Source organism: Osmerus mordax, chromosome 9 (assembly GCF_038355195.1).
Source record: "Osmerus mordax isolate fOsmMor3 chromosome 9, fOsmMor3.pri, whole genome shotgun sequence".
NCBI lineage: Eukaryota > Metazoa > Chordata > Actinopteri > Osmeriformes > Osmeridae > Osmerus > Osmerus mordax.
The window spans coordinates 13304339-13323568 of record NC_090058.1 but is presented as its reverse complement, the minus strand read 5'-3'; the positions used below and the strand labels follow the sequence as shown (position 1 = coordinate 13323568).

Here is a 19230-nt window from a genome sequence, read left to right as displayed (position 1 = left end):
TTGACTGTTGAAAAGCTTTTCCCCGGTTTACATTCTGCTGCTGTCCCTCACAATACCTGCAGCCACAGCATCACACAGGCTAGCTACAGCAGGCCCCAGGTGTGTCGGCTACCTGTATGAGTCCAAGATATTCTTTCTTTCTGTGTGAATTTGAGGTTTTGTTTGTTGTTCAGTGTAGATGGATTGGGTAGCTCTGTTCAGGTGATTTGATGTTTTTGATCAGTGAAACTACCTAGTAGATGTGAACCAATGTGATTCAAAGCAAAGCTTTGCGTAAACCAGATGAGCCCTCACGGCTGTGGTGTGGACCCTGGTCCTGCTGGGGAGTGGCTGGTGTGGACCCTGGGTCCCTGGTCCTGCTGGGGAGGGGCTGGCGTGGCCCCTGGTCCTGCTGGGGAGTGGCTGGTGTGGACCCTGGGTCCCTGGTCCTGCTGGGGAGTGGCTGGTGTGGACCCTGGGTCCCTGGTCCTGCTGGGGAGGGGCTGGTGTGGACCCTGGGTCCCTGGTCCTGCTGGGGAGTGGCTGGTGTGGACCCTGGGTCCCTGGTCCTGCTGGGGAGGGGCTGGCGTGGACCCTGGTCCTGCTGGGGAGGGGCTGGCGTGGACCCTGGTCCTGCTGGGGAGTGGCTGGTGTGGACCCTGGGTCCCTGGTCCTGCTGGGGAGTGGCTGGTGTGGACCCTGGGTCCCTGGTCCTGCTGGGGAGGGGCTGGTGTGGACCCTGGGTCCCTGGTCCTGCTGGGGAGGGGCTGGTGTGGACCCTGGGTCTGATGGGGAGGGGCTGGCGTGGACCCTGGTCCTGCTGGGGAGTGGCTGGTGTGGACCTTGGGTCCCTGGTCCTGATGGGGAGGGGCTGGTGTGGACCCTGGGTCCCTGGTCCTGATGGGGCGGGGCTGCACGCCCACTACTACAGCACCCTTCCTGTGAGGAACTGAGAGAGTACTAGATCCTTCTTTTATTGTATTTTTTTATATTTTGAGGGATGTTTGGTTTTACCCAGTCTGCACGAGATGTTATGAGGCTTGATGTTCCAGCATTTGGCTTGTGTTCTCGTTTCAGTTGAGTCAAGTTTAAAGACTTTAACCATGAGGAGTTCAGAGAAGTCTGTTTAAAATTGCACCTTTTTATTTTTTTGGGACCTGTAATGAACGTGAGATCAGATTTCCTACGGTGCTAGTCTGCACATGCTGTGTGCGGATCCTTGCAGTGATTATGGGATGAGTGAATGTTTTTTTTTTTTGTGAGCACTGTAATTAGTAGAGCTGAAGTGTATGATTAGGGGTATTGTAACTACTGTCATAGTAACCAGAGACTAATATGTACATACTGTATAAGTGGGAATAGTTAAGCATCTATTGTAAATACCATACAGCTCTTGTATGTTTGCAGTGCTGATGCCCTTTTGTGCAGGCCTTCCTAACTGTTGAATCATGCAATAAAAGTAAACATCTGCATGAAGTATTTATATGATGTCATTCCTCTTGACCAATGGGCTGTAAGCGATGATTCATTACAAAAGGGAGAAATGGCACTGCTTGAAAGGTTTCCATTTTTATTTGTGACAAAACTAAATTACTTTGCATAACTGTACAGCAGCAGGAAAACTGATTCAGTGTAAAAAAAAAAAGTATCTGACAATTCGGTGCCATACTCTTAGTGCAAAGGGCTTCAAATAAAAGCTAGGCACATTATTTCAACCTTCAGTTGAGGTTCTGGGCTGTAGAGGTGAAGGGTGTTGATGTGACTAGGACTTCCTGTATACAAACTATAGGACACAATTAGATTGTGTATTCATCCATCCCAGAATACAGCTGAAATAATTCTCATTAACACTTGATTCCAGGACACACATACTGCAAACAATTGACGACTGCAATTGTATAATTTAGCTTTGAAAAAAATATACTCAGTTTATGTACCCAAGCGATAGTCTTAACTCTGTAATAGCTTGTGAGTGGCATAATCAAGCCTTCTCAACTAGACTTTTATGAAGAAAATATAAAGAATCACAATGACAAATGTTACAAAAAATATACATATATTGATCTTCACTAACACAAAATAAGACACTACCAGCTAGTTAAGCTTTATCCACTACCCCTTACCCAGCCTCACTTTCAAGTGTTCTACCCTTTTTTTAAATGTTTTATCAAGAGGCCAGAACGCCCTGGCGGATGATGTCAGCGCAGTAGCGCCGGGCGAGGGCGGAGTCTCCCCGCAGCTGGTGAGAGTGACACCTCCTCACGCACGGCTCCGCCCCAGGGAGGCTGCCCTCAGTCCCGGTCCGTAGCCTTGTCCTGGGGTAGGAGGGCTCCCTGGGGCTGCAAGCAGGCCTGGAGGGGACTTTGCTGGGCTGGGGGGGCGTCTCCAACACCTCCGACGCTCTCTCACTCCTCCTGGGGATTCGAAACTTCCCCCAGTTTTTCAGATGGCTGCCCATGGCTGCAGAGAGCAGACCGTTGGCGCGAGCGCAGGGCTCCTTCCTCTGGCCCCCTGGGGGCTTGCTGGGCGCTGACATCGGCTGAGTGGATGGTCTGCAGTCACCAGGACTGTCCTCTGCAGAGGAGTTTCTATCACAGGTCCCCAGTCTGGTTCTGGTCTGGAGGAGGGACCTTTCCCTGCGTCCGCTCCTCCTCCTCTGCTCCGTGTGCTGCTCGGCATCTGGCCTCAGTCTGGTCAGCACCACGCTGACCCTCCGCTGCTGCAAGTCTGGGTACAGGCCTCCCACCCAGACGCTGCCTCGGGCCCCAGAGGGCTGCACTCGGGGAGAGCGGACCTCATCAGGATGCTCCAGTCTGGTGTGGCTTTCCTCTTCCTTGACCGGCGTGTGCTGATCCTCCCTCCCTCTCTGATTGGTTGGCACCTGGACTGGACTCCTCCTGTGTCCCGCCTTCCCCCGCTCCTTCCTTCTTGAGCCGCGCGTGGCCGCGGTGCCGCGAGCAGACCTAACACCTGACTCAGGAGGCATCCTCTCCTCTGAGGCCTTGGTGGACGCATCACCTGACCAAAACGAGAAATCATTCCAACAGTTAGGTTTGGTTAAGTGTTCATGAAGGCCAGGACCTCTTGGTTCCAGGCCAGGCAGGAGAGAGCGGGGGTCAGGCCACTCACCAGTCAGCTGCTGCTGGTCCAGCTGTCGGAGCTGCTGCTGGAGGACCTGCTCCTGAACACGCAGCAGCGCTCGCTTCATCTTCTCCCTCCGCGTCACCATGTAGGTCAGGTTACGCACCTGCAGGTTACACACGGTTACTAACCTTAAACATACACGGTTACTAACCTTAATACGGTTACTAACCTTAAACATACACGGTTACTAACCTTAATACGGTTACTAACCTTAAACATACACGGTTACTAACCTTAATACGGTTACTAACCTTAACCATAGACAGTTACTAACCTTAATACGGTTACTAACCTTAAACATACACGGTTACTAACCTTAATACGGTTACTAACCTTAACCATAGACAGTTACTAACCTTAATACGGTTACTAACCTTAACCATAGACAGTTACTAACCTTAACCATAGACAGTTACTAACCTTAATACGGTTACTAACCTTAACCATAGACACCGTTAGGCATGGACTTCACTTTGATTCCCTGGCTATGGGTGGCAGACTCCACGGCTAACCCTAACCACTTTGAGAGCCACTGAGTCCAGCTGTGCTTTACCTTTAACTCAGAATTAAAAGTTATGGCAGGATAGGCAAGTTTTGCCACCTAGCAATTTTTGCTTCAGCTTGAAATGAATGAAACTACAATATCCCACCCCCTACCTTCAAATCCACTGCCCCAAAACACAAAAATGCCCCCTGACTACTGCCAGAAGATAGGTAGACAGATAAGTAGCCCGTCCCATCATTGCATTTGGTCCGAATGCCATCCAATCATTAGTGCCAGTCCAACCTTAATGAGTCGTGTTTATTACAGTCCCACAGATATCGGATTGATTTAATTTTACTGTCAATCCTTGAGATGTATTGGTTGCTATCAGGATGTGCAGTTTATTTCAGCAAATATGACAAAAAGTGCTTCTCAACAAAATTGCCTACCCTGCCTTTAAGTTACTCTTTAAAAGGTTAGCATACACAATTCTCAAAACCTGCTCATTTGACAAGTGAAAAAGGGGTATTTGCTGAGTTCTGCTTCCGAGTCTGTCTGTACTGCTCCTCTCCATGTGTGCATGCATATACAACCACAGACGTTTACTTCCTATTTATGAGGAACTGGAAGTTGACATGCACCAGTGTAGCCGTGCAGCGTGCTCCTGGAAGCAGATTAACGTCACAACGTATTCCCTAACCAGCATCAGACAAGATAGCAGCCAGGAATGTTGAACTATACTGCGTGTTTATTGGTAGCATTCCTTTACAGATCTGCATCATAGGTTCATTCTCCTGTCTGTCTGCTCTCCATGAGTTTAAGCTCCTCCTCCTCCCTGATGCTACAGCACCAAGCACCTGCTCCCAGGGTGGGCGTGCCATGGGCAGGATGACGGCGTGGGGCAGGGGGGCAGTTTGGGGCGAAAAGGGGCGGCGGGGCAGGGTGAGGGGTTGGGGCAGGTTAAGGGGGCGGGGCGGGGCAGGGGGGCGAGGCAGGGGGCTGCGGCGGGGGGACCTACCCTCTCCAGGTCCTGGCGCAGGTGCGTGAAGAGCTGCAGCCTCCTGAGCAGGACGGCGTGCTGGCAGCGCGCCAGGCTCTCCTCCTCCTCCTGCCGGGGCCGGAGCAGCGGCTGGTTGAAGCCGGCCCGCCGCTTCAGCTTCCAGTACTGGAACACAAAGTCCACGGCCTGCTGGGCCACGGCCAGGCACTGGGCCACCTCCCCCACATCCACGCACTGGTAGAAGTCCTCCTCTAGCTGCTGCAGCTTCAGCCGGCGCAGGCTGACCCGCTGCTCCTCCTCCTGTTGCTGCTGGATGTTGAGGCCTCCGGGGGGGGGGCCGGGGGGAGCCCGCTGCTCCTCCTGCTCCTCTTTCATTCTCCCCCTCCTCCTCCTCCGCTTCTCTCTGGCCCCCTCACTCTCCTCCGCCCGGTTGTCCTCCCTGGACTTGCCCTCCAGGCCAGAGTGCTCGGGGCAGTAGGACTTGAACTTCACCTCGTCCTCCTCGGTCAAGATGGTGTTCATCTCCAGGCGGTTGTGAAGGCCACACGTCACGTGGAATGCGGTCCGGCAGTTCTTGGCTGAGCACTGAGGGGGAGGTGAAAATGGAGCCAGTGTGAATCCAATAGGAAGACATGAATCATGTGTCGTGTTTTTTTGTTGTTGTGACATTTTATTGTGATATACGACAATGTCTGCACAATGAACACATTCCTAGAGTTTCTAGTGTCGGTGTGTGGGGCTCCTGAGCACCTGTATGCACGCGCCGGTGCTCTTCTTACACAGGCAGCACAGCAGCGCCCAGCGGCTACTGGGGATCTGGGATATATTGGTTATGGGCTCCATCTTCTCTGGGTTCCCAATGCTCACCTGCAGAAACAGACGTTAGGTAACGTTTGGAAGGTGTCTGGAGTCATCCCTCCGCTACTGTGGGAGAACCAGACGGGTCAGGGGTCACACCTCAGGGACCGTCAGGGGTCAGGGGTGGCTCACCTCTGGGATCCACAAAGCACAGCTGACATGAACCCACTTGGTTCCACTCCGGGTGGGTTTCATGGCGCCGCCCTCCCGGGGGCACAGCTGGCACCGGGGTTGGAGGCCGAGGGCACAGCTCCGACACAGGTAGCTCCCAGCCGGAACCTTCTGGATGCCATAGCACGCCTGCCAGGGGACCAGGGCCAGTTAGCACACACACACCTTAACCACACCAAAACATAAACAAACCCACAAACATAAATAAATCCAAACCCGCCTGGTCATGGTGAGGGTTAACAAACTGCCTACCTGGTGCACGCAGATGTTGCACTTGTCACAGAAGACCATCTCGTTGTTGTCCTCCCCGTCAGGAGACTGGCACACGTCGCACACCACGTCCTCGTCGTACTCGATGCCCAGGCCCTCCTCCGTCTTCATGGTGTGGCTCATGTTGTCATAGCAACGGCGCTCAAACTCCTCCATGACCCTCTCCATGGTGATCTCGTCCAGCACTGGCATCCCTACAGCAGCAAACACGTTCACACTGTCATCCCTACGGCACGTTTAGCGCTGGCGTCCCTACACTGGAACGGCGGGGGCTGGATGTGTCATGAGGAGGGTCTAGATGGAGGGGAGGGGGGGGGGGGGTGGGGGGGCGGTTCTTACCCATCCGACAGAACTCCTGGTTGACGACGTGCAGCCAGGCCACGTCCTGCTCGTTCAGGTCGTAGCGACACGTCCCCTCCGCCAGCGCCAGGACGTCCACGTAGCCCAGCGCCGGGCAGCCTGGCGAGCGGAGACGGCTCTTGGGCCGGGTGAACCTGGCCTCCGTCCCCTGGTCCGCTGCCAGCCTGGAGGAGCACGGGGCCTCAGGGATCATTTACAGAACGATGAGCACACGCTTTAAGCAGTGCATTGATGTTCAGCCCCCAAAAAAATCAAGGATCAAAAAGTTCCTCATCCTAACAGTATTTCAATGGTCAGAGTCAAGGGACAGTCTGTATTTGACCAGGCACAGTGCAAAATAACCATATCTTAACTACAATATCATTGCAACTGCATAGTACAGCGTTTAAAGCATGATAAGAATGATATCTTACTAGGATTGTTTAGCCTGGTGACCTGTTAACAATAACCAGAAGGGGAGTATGAGAGGCGGAGGGAGCGGGTCTGTGCTGCCGTACCGTGCGACGGGCTGGGGGATGGACTGGGGGGAGACCGGCACCTGCACCCCCTTCTCCCACTGCTGCCTCCAGGGGTCCGCCAGCACATAGAACTCCTCTGGGGCCAGCTGGCACGAGTCATGCAGCTTCATGGCTGTGATCAAGTCTGTCCTGAACACCTGCACCATGGGGCCAGAGGACAGAGTCACCAAGAGGAACATCCAGCATTGGGTCACACGAGAGAGACACAGAGAGAGAGAGGAAAGGAGAGAGACAGAGATAGAGAGACTTATTTCTAATACAAGAACTCCTGGACCAACTACAGTCATTCTGTCAGCCCTTTTCTGATTAAAAGATCCAAAGGTCAAGAAGATTTACTTTCTCACTGGGATCCACTGTCATAGAACAAACACATATTATTTGGATGTAAATTTACCATTTACGTCGCTGTAAATTAGGTTAAAGACAAAGTCAGAAGAGCATTCTATACTATAAAACAATCTATTAATTTAAGAATTAAAACACGGTTGAAAATAATCGAATTAATAATCGAACCAATTGCACTATAGCAGAAGTGTGGGCTCCAGTAACACACCAAGAGTTTGACACACCCCATCAAAACTCTTTAAACACTTCAGAGTCCACAGGAAAACTAAAAACATCTCTTCAATTGGCCTGAAGTAGGCCAATCCCCACTTCTAATCAACATTCAAAAAGAGCAATAAAATGTTAACGTCATTATTTGTTAAAGTGACCCCCAGTTCTACCAACACCAAGCCCTGAACTGCCAAGAGGAACAGAGATAAAAGTGCCAGCTGGTCGAGAGGGTCAGTTCACACAGCAACTCCACCACACCTCAGGACAGCACTCAGTCAATCTGGCCAAACCAAATGACGAGAAAACGAAAGGAAAAATACAGAACAAACTAGAATGCTATTTCGACACTGCATCGTGTACAGACAGTAAACAAATGGAAGACTACCTGACCACTGTGTCTGATCAAAACATAAAGAAGACATTAAGTATGTACTGACACAGTGAGCACAGCCTGGCCGTAGAGGCCATCACAGGCAGATCTAGCACTCAGGGAGGAGAGGCTGTGGTCAGTCTAATCACAGGGAGAGGCCTTTGGTTAGCTTCCTAACCAAATGTGACCTTCATAGAAAAATTCAAACAACATACTTCACCAACATTATGATCAAATGGAGAAAGAAAGAAGATAAAAATTCAATTATTTACATTGTTAATAGTTTTGGAAGCAAAGTATGTAGGTACCTGCAATGACCATGTGTATGTATAAGTACATGCATGTTTGTATTTGTGTCATATCTACTATATGTGTACTGTGTACAGTCTGTTTGTTTTGGCAATATTTGAAATATATCTTAACATGCCAATAAAGCACTTGCAGTTGAAAAGGGGTGGGGGAGTAGCTGCTGGAGAGAGACGAGATATATATATATATATATCAGTGATATAACTGAACTGAGGAAGACATAGAAACAGAGAGAGGGAGACAGAGGGAGATAGAGAGGAGGAGACAGAGAGAGGAGAGACAGAGCGAGGGAGAGAAACAGAGAGACAAAGAAAGAAAGGAGAGAGAGGGAAGAGGTTGTACCTCTGAGGGTTTGGTCCCCTGACTTTTTCTGTGGAGCAATTTAGACTGCTGCGACCAGGACGTGGAATTACCTTAGAGGACAAAAAAGAACATACTAATTTAGTTGCATTGAAACTAATAAGGGTAATTAACCCTTCCTTTCGCTATAAATGCTAAAACTGTTACTGTGTAAATCACCATGTCTTATTGGGGAGAGTGTTGTTCGCAGGAAACTGAATGTCTGAACCCTGCCCCTAACCTGCAGACATCTCTCCCTGCTCCTCTAACCTGCAGACATCTCTCCCTGCTCCTCTAACCTGCAGACATCTCTCCCTGCTCCTCTAACCTGCAGACATCTCTCCCTGCTCCTCTAACCTGCAGACATCTCTCCCTGCTCCTCTAACCTGCAGACATCTCTCCCTGCTCCTCTAACCTGCAGACATCTCTCCCTGCTCCTCTAACCTGCAGACATCTCTCCCTGCTCCTCTAACCTGCAGACATCTCTCTAAGAGTCCCCAGGCCACGCCTCTCCCTGCTCCTCAGGCAGTAGGCCTGCTCTCTCTCCTTATACTTCTGTTTCTTCCCTGAACATGGAGTATACATTCATATTTAGGAAATAAATCCTCCTATATATATATATATATATATATATAATATATACACACATATATATTCAAAACGAATTTAATTGCTACGTTTGAATTTGTATTCAATAGTTTTCTGTCAAGTAATGAGGCCTGTTTGAAGCTTGCCCTGTGCTGAAGGCTGCTTACTTCCATGGTCTGAGTCCTCGCTGCTGCTGTCGTGTCGGGTTCTCTTCATGTTCCTGGGATGATGATGTGATGTACTGGTCTCTGGTAAGTCTGAAAGGAGAGCGATCATCAGTAACTTACTAAATCAACAGAGCAGATGCCGTGATGTACATTTTCAATACACGTTCAATAGCTGACATTATCCTCGCATTGTGGAATATGGCTACTATATGTTGTTTGTTTACACGAGTCAGACGGAAAGTGTGTGATGTAATTTTGCTTGTCACTAAACCTGAGACCTGTCATGCGTGTTAAGACGAAAGTGCCTTCCAGCCCGCTCGCTAACCCACAAGAGACTAGACTAATTAAACCAGGTCTGACAAACATGCAACCCTCCTTTCAGTAAATGTAACACGTGTACACAAACGCGTCATAATAGCCTACATCAGATGAGCAGTCAAAAGGTAAACACGCAGCGCTAAAACAAAATCCAACCACTCCAGCCCCCACAAGTAAAACTTAGAACTTATTTGCTATTCTAGCTAGTTTTGAAGTATAACACATCTGCTACATTGATGCACCGCTTGTGGTAAAACGCCCACAAGCACAAGCTTCGCCAACCAGCAACTGGCTGGTTAGCGAGAAACAACCAGGCCAAATGGTTCTATCTGATGATTTACGATGTTTGCAAGGTTGTGTAGTAGCTCGCCGGCTAACAAGATAGTGCTAGCTAACTGTGCGTGGTCAGCTAGCTAGCTAAGTAGTTAGCTGTCATTAAAGCGTACAAAAAATATTATTGAACCTGTATAGCTACTTTTCTAATGTTTTAGCGTTACTTCAACTTGCATCATAACAATTATGCTAAGTGGATACAGTATACCATATTCCGCCCAGTGAACTTAATCTTTAGCGCCATTTTAAATGACGTTGCTGATGCTGTTTCTAGCGACGGGTTTACGTTACCCGCTTATTTAGCTAGCTAGCTTTCCACTATAGTTACACTAGTTTTCAATGAACTCAGCCAACTTCTGGCAGAATGCTAGTATTTTAAACCCATGTACAATTATTTTTAAATACACAGTACCTACAGAACTTCCGGCAGGTGCGGCTGGTCTAAATTTTGTGAGTAGTTTTAAGCAGCAGTGAGTTCAGTCCGACCAGCAGCATTCCAAATATACTGACACGCTGTCGGCCTGAAGTCGACTCTGCCCTATTTACTGCTGGTCGTTATTAAACTACTGTTTTACGCCACTAGAGTGCACTCACACCGAAAAACAAGTTGTCATCCATAACTTTATCAGTGCACACCCTGTTATCTGGATCATATCAGCTGTAGTTGAGTGACTGTAAATTGTCAGTTTGAAACACTTAATCACAACAATCCAAACTGCACCTTCGCAACTCGTGTCCTTAGTGTTAGTTCTGGTGGTGATAACGAACAGGTCTCCACTGAACTCAAATCCATAGCAATCACTCATACATAGTCACGTTGATCAATGAATGGGCACCATGCGCGGTTCTGGGGGGGAGGGGGGGGGGGGGCAGGGGGATCCAGTGCCACTAGTGGCACTGGATCCCCCTGCCTGTGACAACAAGCTTGTCACTTGTGATCCCCCTAAATGTGGAGTCTGATTTTTTTTTTTTACATAACAATTTTTTTTCTATCGTTCTTTTTTTATATCCGTTATTAGACAGTGGCAACGCGGAACACTAATGTAACCCACACGTTTTCTAGAGGGACTGCTTTAGGCGGAACACAACATTATCGTACCATCTGCAAGTTTTTTCTATTCAGAAGTTGTAAGAAATTCTACGCGAATATTATAGTTAAAGCACAACGAAGGAAATATAGAGGTGACTAAAATTGTTCATATGTTGTATTTGTATTAAATGCATAACAGAAGTGTAACGTTAGATCAGCTAATCTTAACCTGGCCGTTTGTTACTTTGTGACAGTATGAAAAAGGATAAAATATATGATCAACTAACTCATGGTGTTGAGTGTTTTTACTTAAACCACACTCAGTAAACGCATTTTTTGTAACGTTAAACAGTCAGATATAAAGGGTAGTTACCTAGCAAGTCAGTATTTTCAGTAAATGAATTAATAAGCTTGGTCCCCATTTCTTTTGTTCTATAGATCTCACCAAAATGAAGAGAAAGAAGGACATCATGTCCTTCTTCCAAAGAAAAGAGGCAGACAGTGACACAGCCAGATGGTTCAGGTGTGGAGAGAGCAAGAGAGAGCAGAGAGCCTGCAGAGAGAGAGCAGGAAGACTTGTCTGACGGAGAGACTGAGAGTGAAGGTATAGTGGAGCAGGAAAGTGAGACAGATGGAGAGACTGAGGCTGAGGGGGATGTAGAGGCTGAGAGTGAGACACCAACAGAGGAGCCACGTGCGTCCACAAGCAGTGGACCATCAGGTTTGTGATGATGAATAACTGTGGTTACTTGTAATGCAGTCCAATTAGTATATATATATATCAGATGGAAAAAAAAGGAGCAGATATCTCTAGTACTCAGGTACTATTTCAGTGGAGCTGTCAATGAGAGCTTTCTCCACTTTGAATCGGCTGATCGACTAGATGCAGCAGGGCTTACTGACAGAATCATACACATATTAGAAAGTCATGGTCTTGAATACAAAAACAACCTAGTAGGCCAAGCATATGACAGTGCTTCAGTTATGAGTGGCAAGCATTCAGGTGTCCAGGCACGCATTAAAGAACAAGCAAAGCATGCCTTTTACATCCACAGCAGTGCACACTGTCTAAACTTAGTTTTAGTGGATACAGTCAAAGCTGTCCCTGAGGTAGGACAGTTCTTCTCCTTACTAGAAAGACTATATGTCTTCACATCTGGGTCAAATGTGCATCAAAAATGGCTTAGCATACAAAAATAGATGTACCCAGGTACACCTAGAGAGCTTCAGAGACTAAGTGACACTCGCTGGGCATGTCGATATATGGCTCTACATACTATTATTGATAGATTGCCTGCCATTAAGTGAGTCCTGCAAGACATAGTCCAAGAACACAATAGTGACAGATCTGTTGAGGCACGAGGTCTGCTTGCACAGATAGATTTACAATTCATTGTGTGCCTTGTTACACTTCATAAAGTGTTTGGAGAAGCAACATTTCTATCTGATGATATGCTAAAGTCTTCATCACTTGACTTGTCCAAGGTTGTTGATTTAGTTGAAGCCTTAGTTCAAACTTTGAATGATTACAGGGATGAGTCTTTTTTTGATAATCTATGGAATGAAGTGTTGAACACAGCTGAGCAATGTGATACTGCAATACTCCCCCCTGCAAAACGACCAAAAAAGATAAGCTCTCAATTTAATGGAGACTGTGTAGTCAGTACAATGGGTCAGAGGTCAGATTCAGAACGAGAAAAAGGCAGTTTTCGTACAACTCTTTTCTACCCAGTTTTAGATCATATGCTCAGTGAGCTTAACAGAAGGTTCTCTAGCAAAAACTGTGACATAATGAATGGCATCCAAACTCTAAACCCTACAAGTGATGGGTTTCTCAAAGAGAAATCCCTGTTTCCATTTGCGAGAATGTATGAATCAAATATTGAGGACTTGGGGCATGAACTACATCATTTCAAAAGAATTTTAGAAAGGAAAATACAGAGTGGCATGCAGAGACCCTCCAGTGTAGTAGAGCTGACATTAGTCATTGAGCCTTATAAAGAAGTTTTCTTTGAGCTCTTTAAACTGTGCAGGATAGCTGTTTCAATCCCTGTTAGTACTGCTTCTTGTGAAGCAGGGGGACCTCTTCTGCACTAAAGCTGGTGAAAACGTATCTCAGGTCCACAATGTCAGATGACAGATTAAGAAATTTAGGTGTATTAAGTATCGAGTCAAGGAGGGCAAAGGCCTTGAATCTGGATGAATTTGCTGATCTTTTTGCAAAAAAACACAAAAACCGTAGAATACAGTTGCTGTGACTGATATTGAATATGTAATGCAAATGTAAAAATATAATGGAAATGCAAATAAATTGTTTAATGATTGTAAACATGGTATTTTGCCTGTTAATACCTGCAATGCAGTGAATAAAACGATATGACAGCAATGACGTCTAATGTGACTGGCCCCTCTAACAGTACAACTGGCCCCAGCTTGGCCCCCCCCAATTGAAATGGCCTAGAACCCCCACTGCTGGGCAGACAATTTTACTTCCGGTCTCAGTGAGGGTAGTTTTCATAGAATCATTGGGAAGACAAATCAAGTACAGTCATTGTTTCTGAAAATGGCTGACAGCTGGTACTATTACAAGTTTAAAGGATACTTGTTAAAATACGTAACACTTAAATGTGCTGTAAGCCAAAAGTAAAATAAAACAAGGGACGCCTTCTCAATGTAAATGTTCAAACTAGAGGTCAGCACCACACATTGGACACTAGAGGGTAGGTTTACAGATGAACACAACGGAAATAATTTTGTGAGACAAAGATTTTAATAGAAACTACTTGATTAGACCTACATTAATATTAATAGTATTCATTAAGGATACAGATATGATACTGTTATTAATTGTGAGTTAATGGATATGATCTTATGTTATTCACAATTAAAACAATACTGACTCTCAGGTAGATATCAGAAACAGTGATATGGTTACTGTGAAACACAAATAAGAAATGTATCTAAATGTCTAAGATCACCAGTGTCATTACGAGATGTGGACACCAAACATTTGTCTCCCGGACATCTGAAAGGGACGCGCTGGATCACAGAGGGGCAGAAGAGGTCTGTGGAGGGAGCTGTTACCATTGTAACCAGCACAGAGAGGCAAAGTCATGCAGACACTAAACTGCTTTTCACAAACAAGTTATCTGACCCAGGTAGCTTTACCACACTCCTCCAAGACTTCTAAGAACTTGGAGAGGCTCACTTGATGGCCAGTATAGCGTCGTAGGACTTCCCGGTCCGGCAGACCTGGACACTTTGGAAGCCGGCGGCGGTAAGCATGCGTGAGTACTGGGAGGGAGGGTGTTCCTTTCCCTCGGTCTGCACCAGCATGTTGAGGGAGAAGATCTGGGCCATGACAGGACCACGTCTGTTCTCAAGCAGCAGAGCCTCCACCAGGAGAACTCCCCCGCCTACACGGGGAAAAACATTTACATTTTATCCACTCAGCAGATACTTCTATTCAAAGCATAACATACAAATAGCGCCTATAGAAACTACAGCAGAAAATCTGAAGTGCAGAGTTCTAGCAGTATTTCGATGGTCAGAGTCAAAGAACGGTCTGTATTTACCCCACTGGCCCCCTCACATTGATTGGAAAACACGGAGTTTTTCTAAATGCCCCCATTCAGTAGTTGAATACACAATGTTGATAAAGGTGCCACCCCAGAGTAACTTCTGGCTCCATTTGGCCCCGAGGACCAGGCTAGGCTACAGCACACACCTGTGTGGCAGAAGGACCAGGCTAGGCTACAGCACACACCTGTGTGGCAGCAGGACCAGGCTAGGCTACAGCACACACCTGTGTGGCAGCAGGACCAGGCTAGGCTACAGCACACACCTGTGTGGCAGCAGGACCAGGCTGGGCTACAGCACACACCTGTGTGGCAGCAGGACCAGGCTAGGCTACAGCACACACCTGTGTGGCAGAAGGACCAGGCTGGGCTACAGCACACACCTGTGTGGCAGAAGGACCAGGCTGGGCTACAGCACACACCTGTGTGGCAGAAGGACCAGGCTAGGCTACAGCACACACCTGTGTGGCAGCAGGCGTGGATCTTCCTCAGCAGCTGCTCACACCTCTCCTCCTTCCAGTCGTGGAGGATTCTCGCCAGGATGTACAAATCAGCCTCTGGGATCTCCCCGTCAAAGAAATCTCCTGCACACGGAACAGAGAACACGTCACCATACCGAACAGAGCACGTCGCAGCAGCACACGTCATAAACATGCTAGAACAGCACTTGCACGACTGGAGGGGCGACGTTGTGATAGGATTCAATCAATTGATGCTCACCCTCCTGGAAGAGGATGGTGTCCCCTTCTTCAGAGAAGTGTTCCCTGGCCATGTGGATGACCTTGGGCAGGTCCAGCACTGTGACCGAGGCGGAGGGGTAGGCCCGGGCCAGCTCACGAGCTAACGCCCCCGAACAACCTGAACACACAACATCTCAAACTGTTTTTTTTGTTTTGTTATTTATAATCGTATTTATTCATGTCCATTAGCATGGACACCACTGCAGTAAATTGCACTTAAAAAGTAACAAGCCTCTAAATATCCAATTTGGAAACTGAGATTCACCAACGTCAGAGTTCTAGCTAGGTCCAAACACAGACGTACGTCAGAGCTCTGGGACATTTTACATTTGGAGCCGGGCAATATTTAATTAAATAATTGTGTTTTTAATTGTTCACCTCCGAGGTCGACTATTGTGGGAAAACTGGAAAGGTTGAACGCCGTCACAACGTCGTGTCCATCCAGGGACCATGTTGAGTTCATCAGACCCATGAATTTCAGCATCTCTTCGTCTGACCTTCAACAAAACCACAGGTCTGACCACCAATAGAACCACAGCAGAACCACAGGTCTGACCTGCAGCAGAACCCAGCAGCAGAACCACAGAAGGGACAGATAGGAAGCACTGGTGTATGGTGCTCAGCCACAGCTCTATTTTCTGGAGCACAAAGCAATCCTATGTAAGAGGAGAAGAGGAAACAAAGAAAGCGCTTGAGGCATGTTGTGAAATGGGGCATTCGCTGACTTGGTCACAGGATCAAGAGAAAGGATGGCATCGAGTGTTTTAGGAGAGGTATTAGTGTCCTTCCTGAGTAGGAAGGGAACACTCCATACAAGGACACTCAAACCCAACATACGATCCTGGCACATCTACTTATGAGGTGAACCACGAAAAGTCTTTGAGAAAATGATTCCCGCTCCACAGTCTGGTATCTACACAATCTTTAGCTCATAAAAAAGAACGAGTCGTGCTAAGCTACCAAAAAAAGTTTGTCGCTAACATTCCAGTCGATTGTCGATGCGTCTATGTTTTATGCAGAACTAGTTTCTTCAGAGCGTAATAGAATTTTGGTGGCAAGGTTCGATACGTGATCGTTCTACACCAATAAGGTAGCTGCTTTTTGTCAACATGGATGCCTTACACGTCACCTGGATGACCAGAAATTCGGCCCCTGACAGTGTTTTGCATGTGATACACTGCGGCTGCAAAAGTGCCTGTGAGACAGGCAGATGTTCCTGTTTTTCGATAGGACTGTGTTGCACAGACTTATGTCATTGTTGTAATTGTGCCAACACAAAATAAACTGAGGAACTGGAAGATAACTGTCCTGACACTGACAGTGAGGACTGTGTATCCTTAATCTGTTATTCCTTATTCTGTTTTGTACAGTTTTATATATCATATTTCATACTTTTCATAAAGATTGTTTTTATGGTTGATCAGTGTTGTTTTCATTTGTGGAAGAATGAATGAATGAATTACATTTATGCATTTAGCAGACGCTTTTATCCAAAGTGACTTCCAACAGAGTTTTACAAAAGTGCATATAGGTCACTGATCATAACAACGAGATAGCCCCAAATTGCGGGTAGCCAAACATGAAGCATACATTGTGAAACCAAATAAGTCCCAAAGGGAAGAACAATAAGAGCATGTAGTTAGACAAGTTAACTGAGCAGCAAGAACCTCAAAAGTGCAAGAGTATACCTGTGGAAAAAGCAAGCAACAATAATATATTTCAGAGCGAGTACATTCATTTTAAGACAGTTAAAACAAACCAAACAGAGCAACAACTCTCTCAATAAGAGTCATTGTGATCCTGGAGGAAACTAACATCAGGTCCAGCCAATCATTCCTAAGTGCCGTTGTACTCCCAAGTGAATTGAATGTTACAACAACGACATAAGTCTGTGCAACACAGTCCTAGCGAAAAAAGGGAACATCTGCCTGTCTCACAGGCACTTTTGCAGCCGTAGTGTATCACATGCAAAACACTGTCAGGGGCCCAATTTCTAGTCATCCAGGTGACGTGCAAGGTCCCATCCTCTAGTTGCCAACCATATCCATCCATGTGGACAAAAATCAGCTACCTTATTGGTGTAGAACGATCACGTGTCGAACCGTGCCACCAAAATCCTATTACGCTCTGAAGAAACTAGTTCTGCATAAAACATAGACGCATTGACAATCGACTGGATTGTTAGCGACAAACTTTTTTTTGGTAGCTAAGCACGACTCTCTTTTTTATAAGCTAAAGATTGTGTAGATGCCAGACTGTGGAGCGGGTTGAAACGATAGGGTTCACCTTACGGCCTATTAAGAGTATGTGTGACTGTTGCATTGGATATATGCATATTCACCTGTAAATAGTTTGGAAGATGTCCTCCGCTGAAAGGCCAAACGTCTTTTGGTTTTGGTTCTTCCCTTCCCTGTATGATCAAACTGAACAATCAACCATTGACTGACGTTGTATATTTGAAGCTATAGCGAATGTTGGGAATGCTCACTGCTGCAGCCTTCACCCTACCTCACGGCATCTGCTAGGTGGTTCCAGAGTGGGTAGATAGTTTGAGACTGATACAGGATCATGTCGTGAAGAGATTTGGCACTGCTCTTGGCGAGGTAGAGGTTTGCTACATCAGTGCTACTGTAGAAAACTAACAACAAAAAACATGACTCCTAAACAATTATTCAAGAGCCTTTCAAACTGGCAACAGGACTAGGGCTGAGAATGTCCAGATATATAGAACAAGATTAGGGCTGATGTAATGTAATCATTTATCAGACACAAACAATGTACAGGTGCTTGAACCTACTACCTCTTGATTTGCCGTCAAATGCTCTACCAGTAATCTACACCCATCCTTATGCACTACCACTGAGCTGTACCCATCCCCATGCTCCAACACTGAGCTATACCCATTCCCATGAGTTATTACCATCCCCATACTCTAACATTGACCCATCCCCACAAGCTATACCCATCCCCATGTCACTCCAGTTATATGGACTGCACCTGTTCCCTCTACTGTCTCCACCTCCAGGATCTCAATTCCCACCAGCACATCCAGGAGCCTCTCCACTCCGTCCACGCTGGTGCCCAGCTCCCGCGCCACCATCTCTGCACTCAGAGCCTTCTGGGACTGCAACAGCAGGTCGAACACCCCCAGCTCACATGCTGAGAATATCACCTAAATACAGGTGAATCTGGGTGTAATTGCTCAGGAACACTCGAAAAACTTGAGACAGATTTCACACCATATAGTTAAAGGAAAGGCGGGCCAAATACCTTAGAGATTCTGAAGCCGTTGAAAAACTCCAAAAGTTTAAAAGGATAGTCCAGTTCACTCTGGGACAGATGCTCAGCCATTCTCTCAGTCTTCCCTCCTACCAGGATAAAATTTTGACCATGTATCACACACTAAGCTGCAAGGCAAATACGGTTGTAGTTGGACATTATTTCATCCATGCCAGTATGGATGACGGTGCATCTCTCTGCACCGTCAATCTTCAAATGGGAAGGGGATAGTGCGCTAAACAAGGAAAGATTTCACGCGAGTCGAGCTATTCTGACATGCTGATAGGTCCGATCCTCTCGAACTTAGAAAAAAACTTTATAAACATTTACGTGTTCCCTGTGTAACGAATGTTGAACGCCTATGTCAGTATGTAATACATACAGGCTACTAATTAATTACACTACGATTCACTAACATACAAAAAATAATTAGTGGCGTTGGATGAAGCCAGCCGTTTTCGAGCTGGATCACATAAAGCCTCACCTTTAATGATGCAGTCACCGACAAAGCGGTCCTGAAAACAAGGAATGCCGAGCTGTTACGTAAATCGCTGACCCCAAGTTGTTGATTCACAAACGCTATGTCCTGCGGGCTCGTAATCTGTTATCAAACCATCTCACTGGAGATTAAACTTTTTTTTATTTTATTTGATTCCTTAAATAATTATTAATCTTAGAATATTTTTGGGCAGAGCACACGACCTCTCAACTGACAAAAGGCAGTTCTGCTACGGGCCTGCAAACAATACTGGGGGCGCTACTGAGCATGATCATCTACGGGGGGGGGGGGGGGGGGGGGGAGACACACACACACTGTCGGCTGAGAGTTTGTGAAATGTC

The 19230-nt window shown here is 46.8% G+C and overlaps 2 protein-coding genes across 7 annotated transcripts; both read right to left on the bottom strand.

The window, feature by feature from the left end:
* Positions 1-1536: 1536 nt before the first annotated feature.
* Positions 1537-10290, bottom strand: jade1 (jade family PHD finger 1). 6 transcript variants are annotated; one of them, XM_067244011.1, is made up of 11 exons: positions 10176-10290; positions 9113-9202; positions 8361-8431; positions 6764-6921; positions 6246-6430; positions 5889-6100; positions 5598-5765; positions 5358-5474; positions 4626-5192; positions 3109-3226; positions 1537-2997 (listed from the first exon to the last, which is right to left on the bottom strand). In XM_067244011.1, exons 2-11 carry the CDS (start codon positions 9159-9161, stop codon positions 2147-2149), a joined length of 2496 nt encoding a protein of 831 aa, XP_067100112.1. In that variant the 5' UTR covers positions 9162-9202; positions 10176-10290; the 3' UTR covers positions 1537-2146. The 6 variants fall into 6 exon arrangements, with proteins under 6 accessions (XP_067100112.1, XP_067100111.1, XP_067100113.1 ...); XM_067244010.1 differs by having other exon boundaries at positions 10180-10269; XM_067244012.1 differs by lacking the exon at positions 10176-10290 and adding an exon at positions 9972-9990.
* A 3564-nt stretch (positions 10291-13854) lies between these two features.
* Positions 13855-19079, bottom strand: asmt2 (acetylserotonin O-methyltransferase 2). Its single transcript, XM_067243797.1, has 9 exons — positions 18875-19079; positions 18382-18479; positions 18109-18283; positions 17620-17749; positions 17453-17521; positions 15490-15608; positions 15092-15229; positions 14833-14955; positions 13855-14209 (listed from the first exon to the last, which is right to left on the bottom strand). Exons 2-9 carry the CDS (start codon positions 18460-18462, stop codon positions 13998-14000), a joined length of 1047 nt encoding a protein of 348 aa, XP_067099898.1. The 5' UTR covers positions 18463-18479; positions 18875-19079; the 3' UTR covers positions 13855-13997.
* Positions 19080-19230: the final 151 nt, after the last annotated feature.

What these genes read in the sequence shown, in the direction of transcription:
- jade1 (XM_067244008.1), bottom strand. Translation starts at nt 9,478, where the DNA reads ATGTTTGTCAGACCTGGTTTAATTAGTCTAGTCTCTTGTGGGTTAGCG. An exon ending in CGTCTTAACACGCATGACAG is followed by an intron (nt 9,203 to 9,390) that starts GTCTCAGGTTTA and finishes CTCTCCTTTCAG; the next exon opens with ACTTACCAGAGACCAGTACA. An exon ending in GCACCGGCGCGTGCATACAG is followed by an intron (nt 5,193 to 5,357) that starts GTGCTCAGGAGC and finishes CCTCCCCCTCAG; the next exon opens with TGCTCAGCCAAGAACTGCCG.
- asmt2 (XM_067243797.1), bottom strand. Translation starts at nt 18,462, where the DNA reads ATGGCTGAGCATCTGTCCCAGAGTGAACTGGACTATCCTTTTAAACTT. An exon ending in CACCATCCTCTTCCAGGAGG is followed by an intron (nt 14,956 to 15,091) that starts GTGAGCATCAAT and finishes TTCCGTGTGCAG; the next exon opens with GAGATTTCTTTGACGGGGAG. An exon ending in CCACGCCTGCTGCCACACAG is followed by an intron (nt 14,210 to 14,832) that starts GTGTGTGCTGTA and finishes TTCCCCGTGTAG; the next exon opens with GCGGGGGAGTTCTCCTGGTG.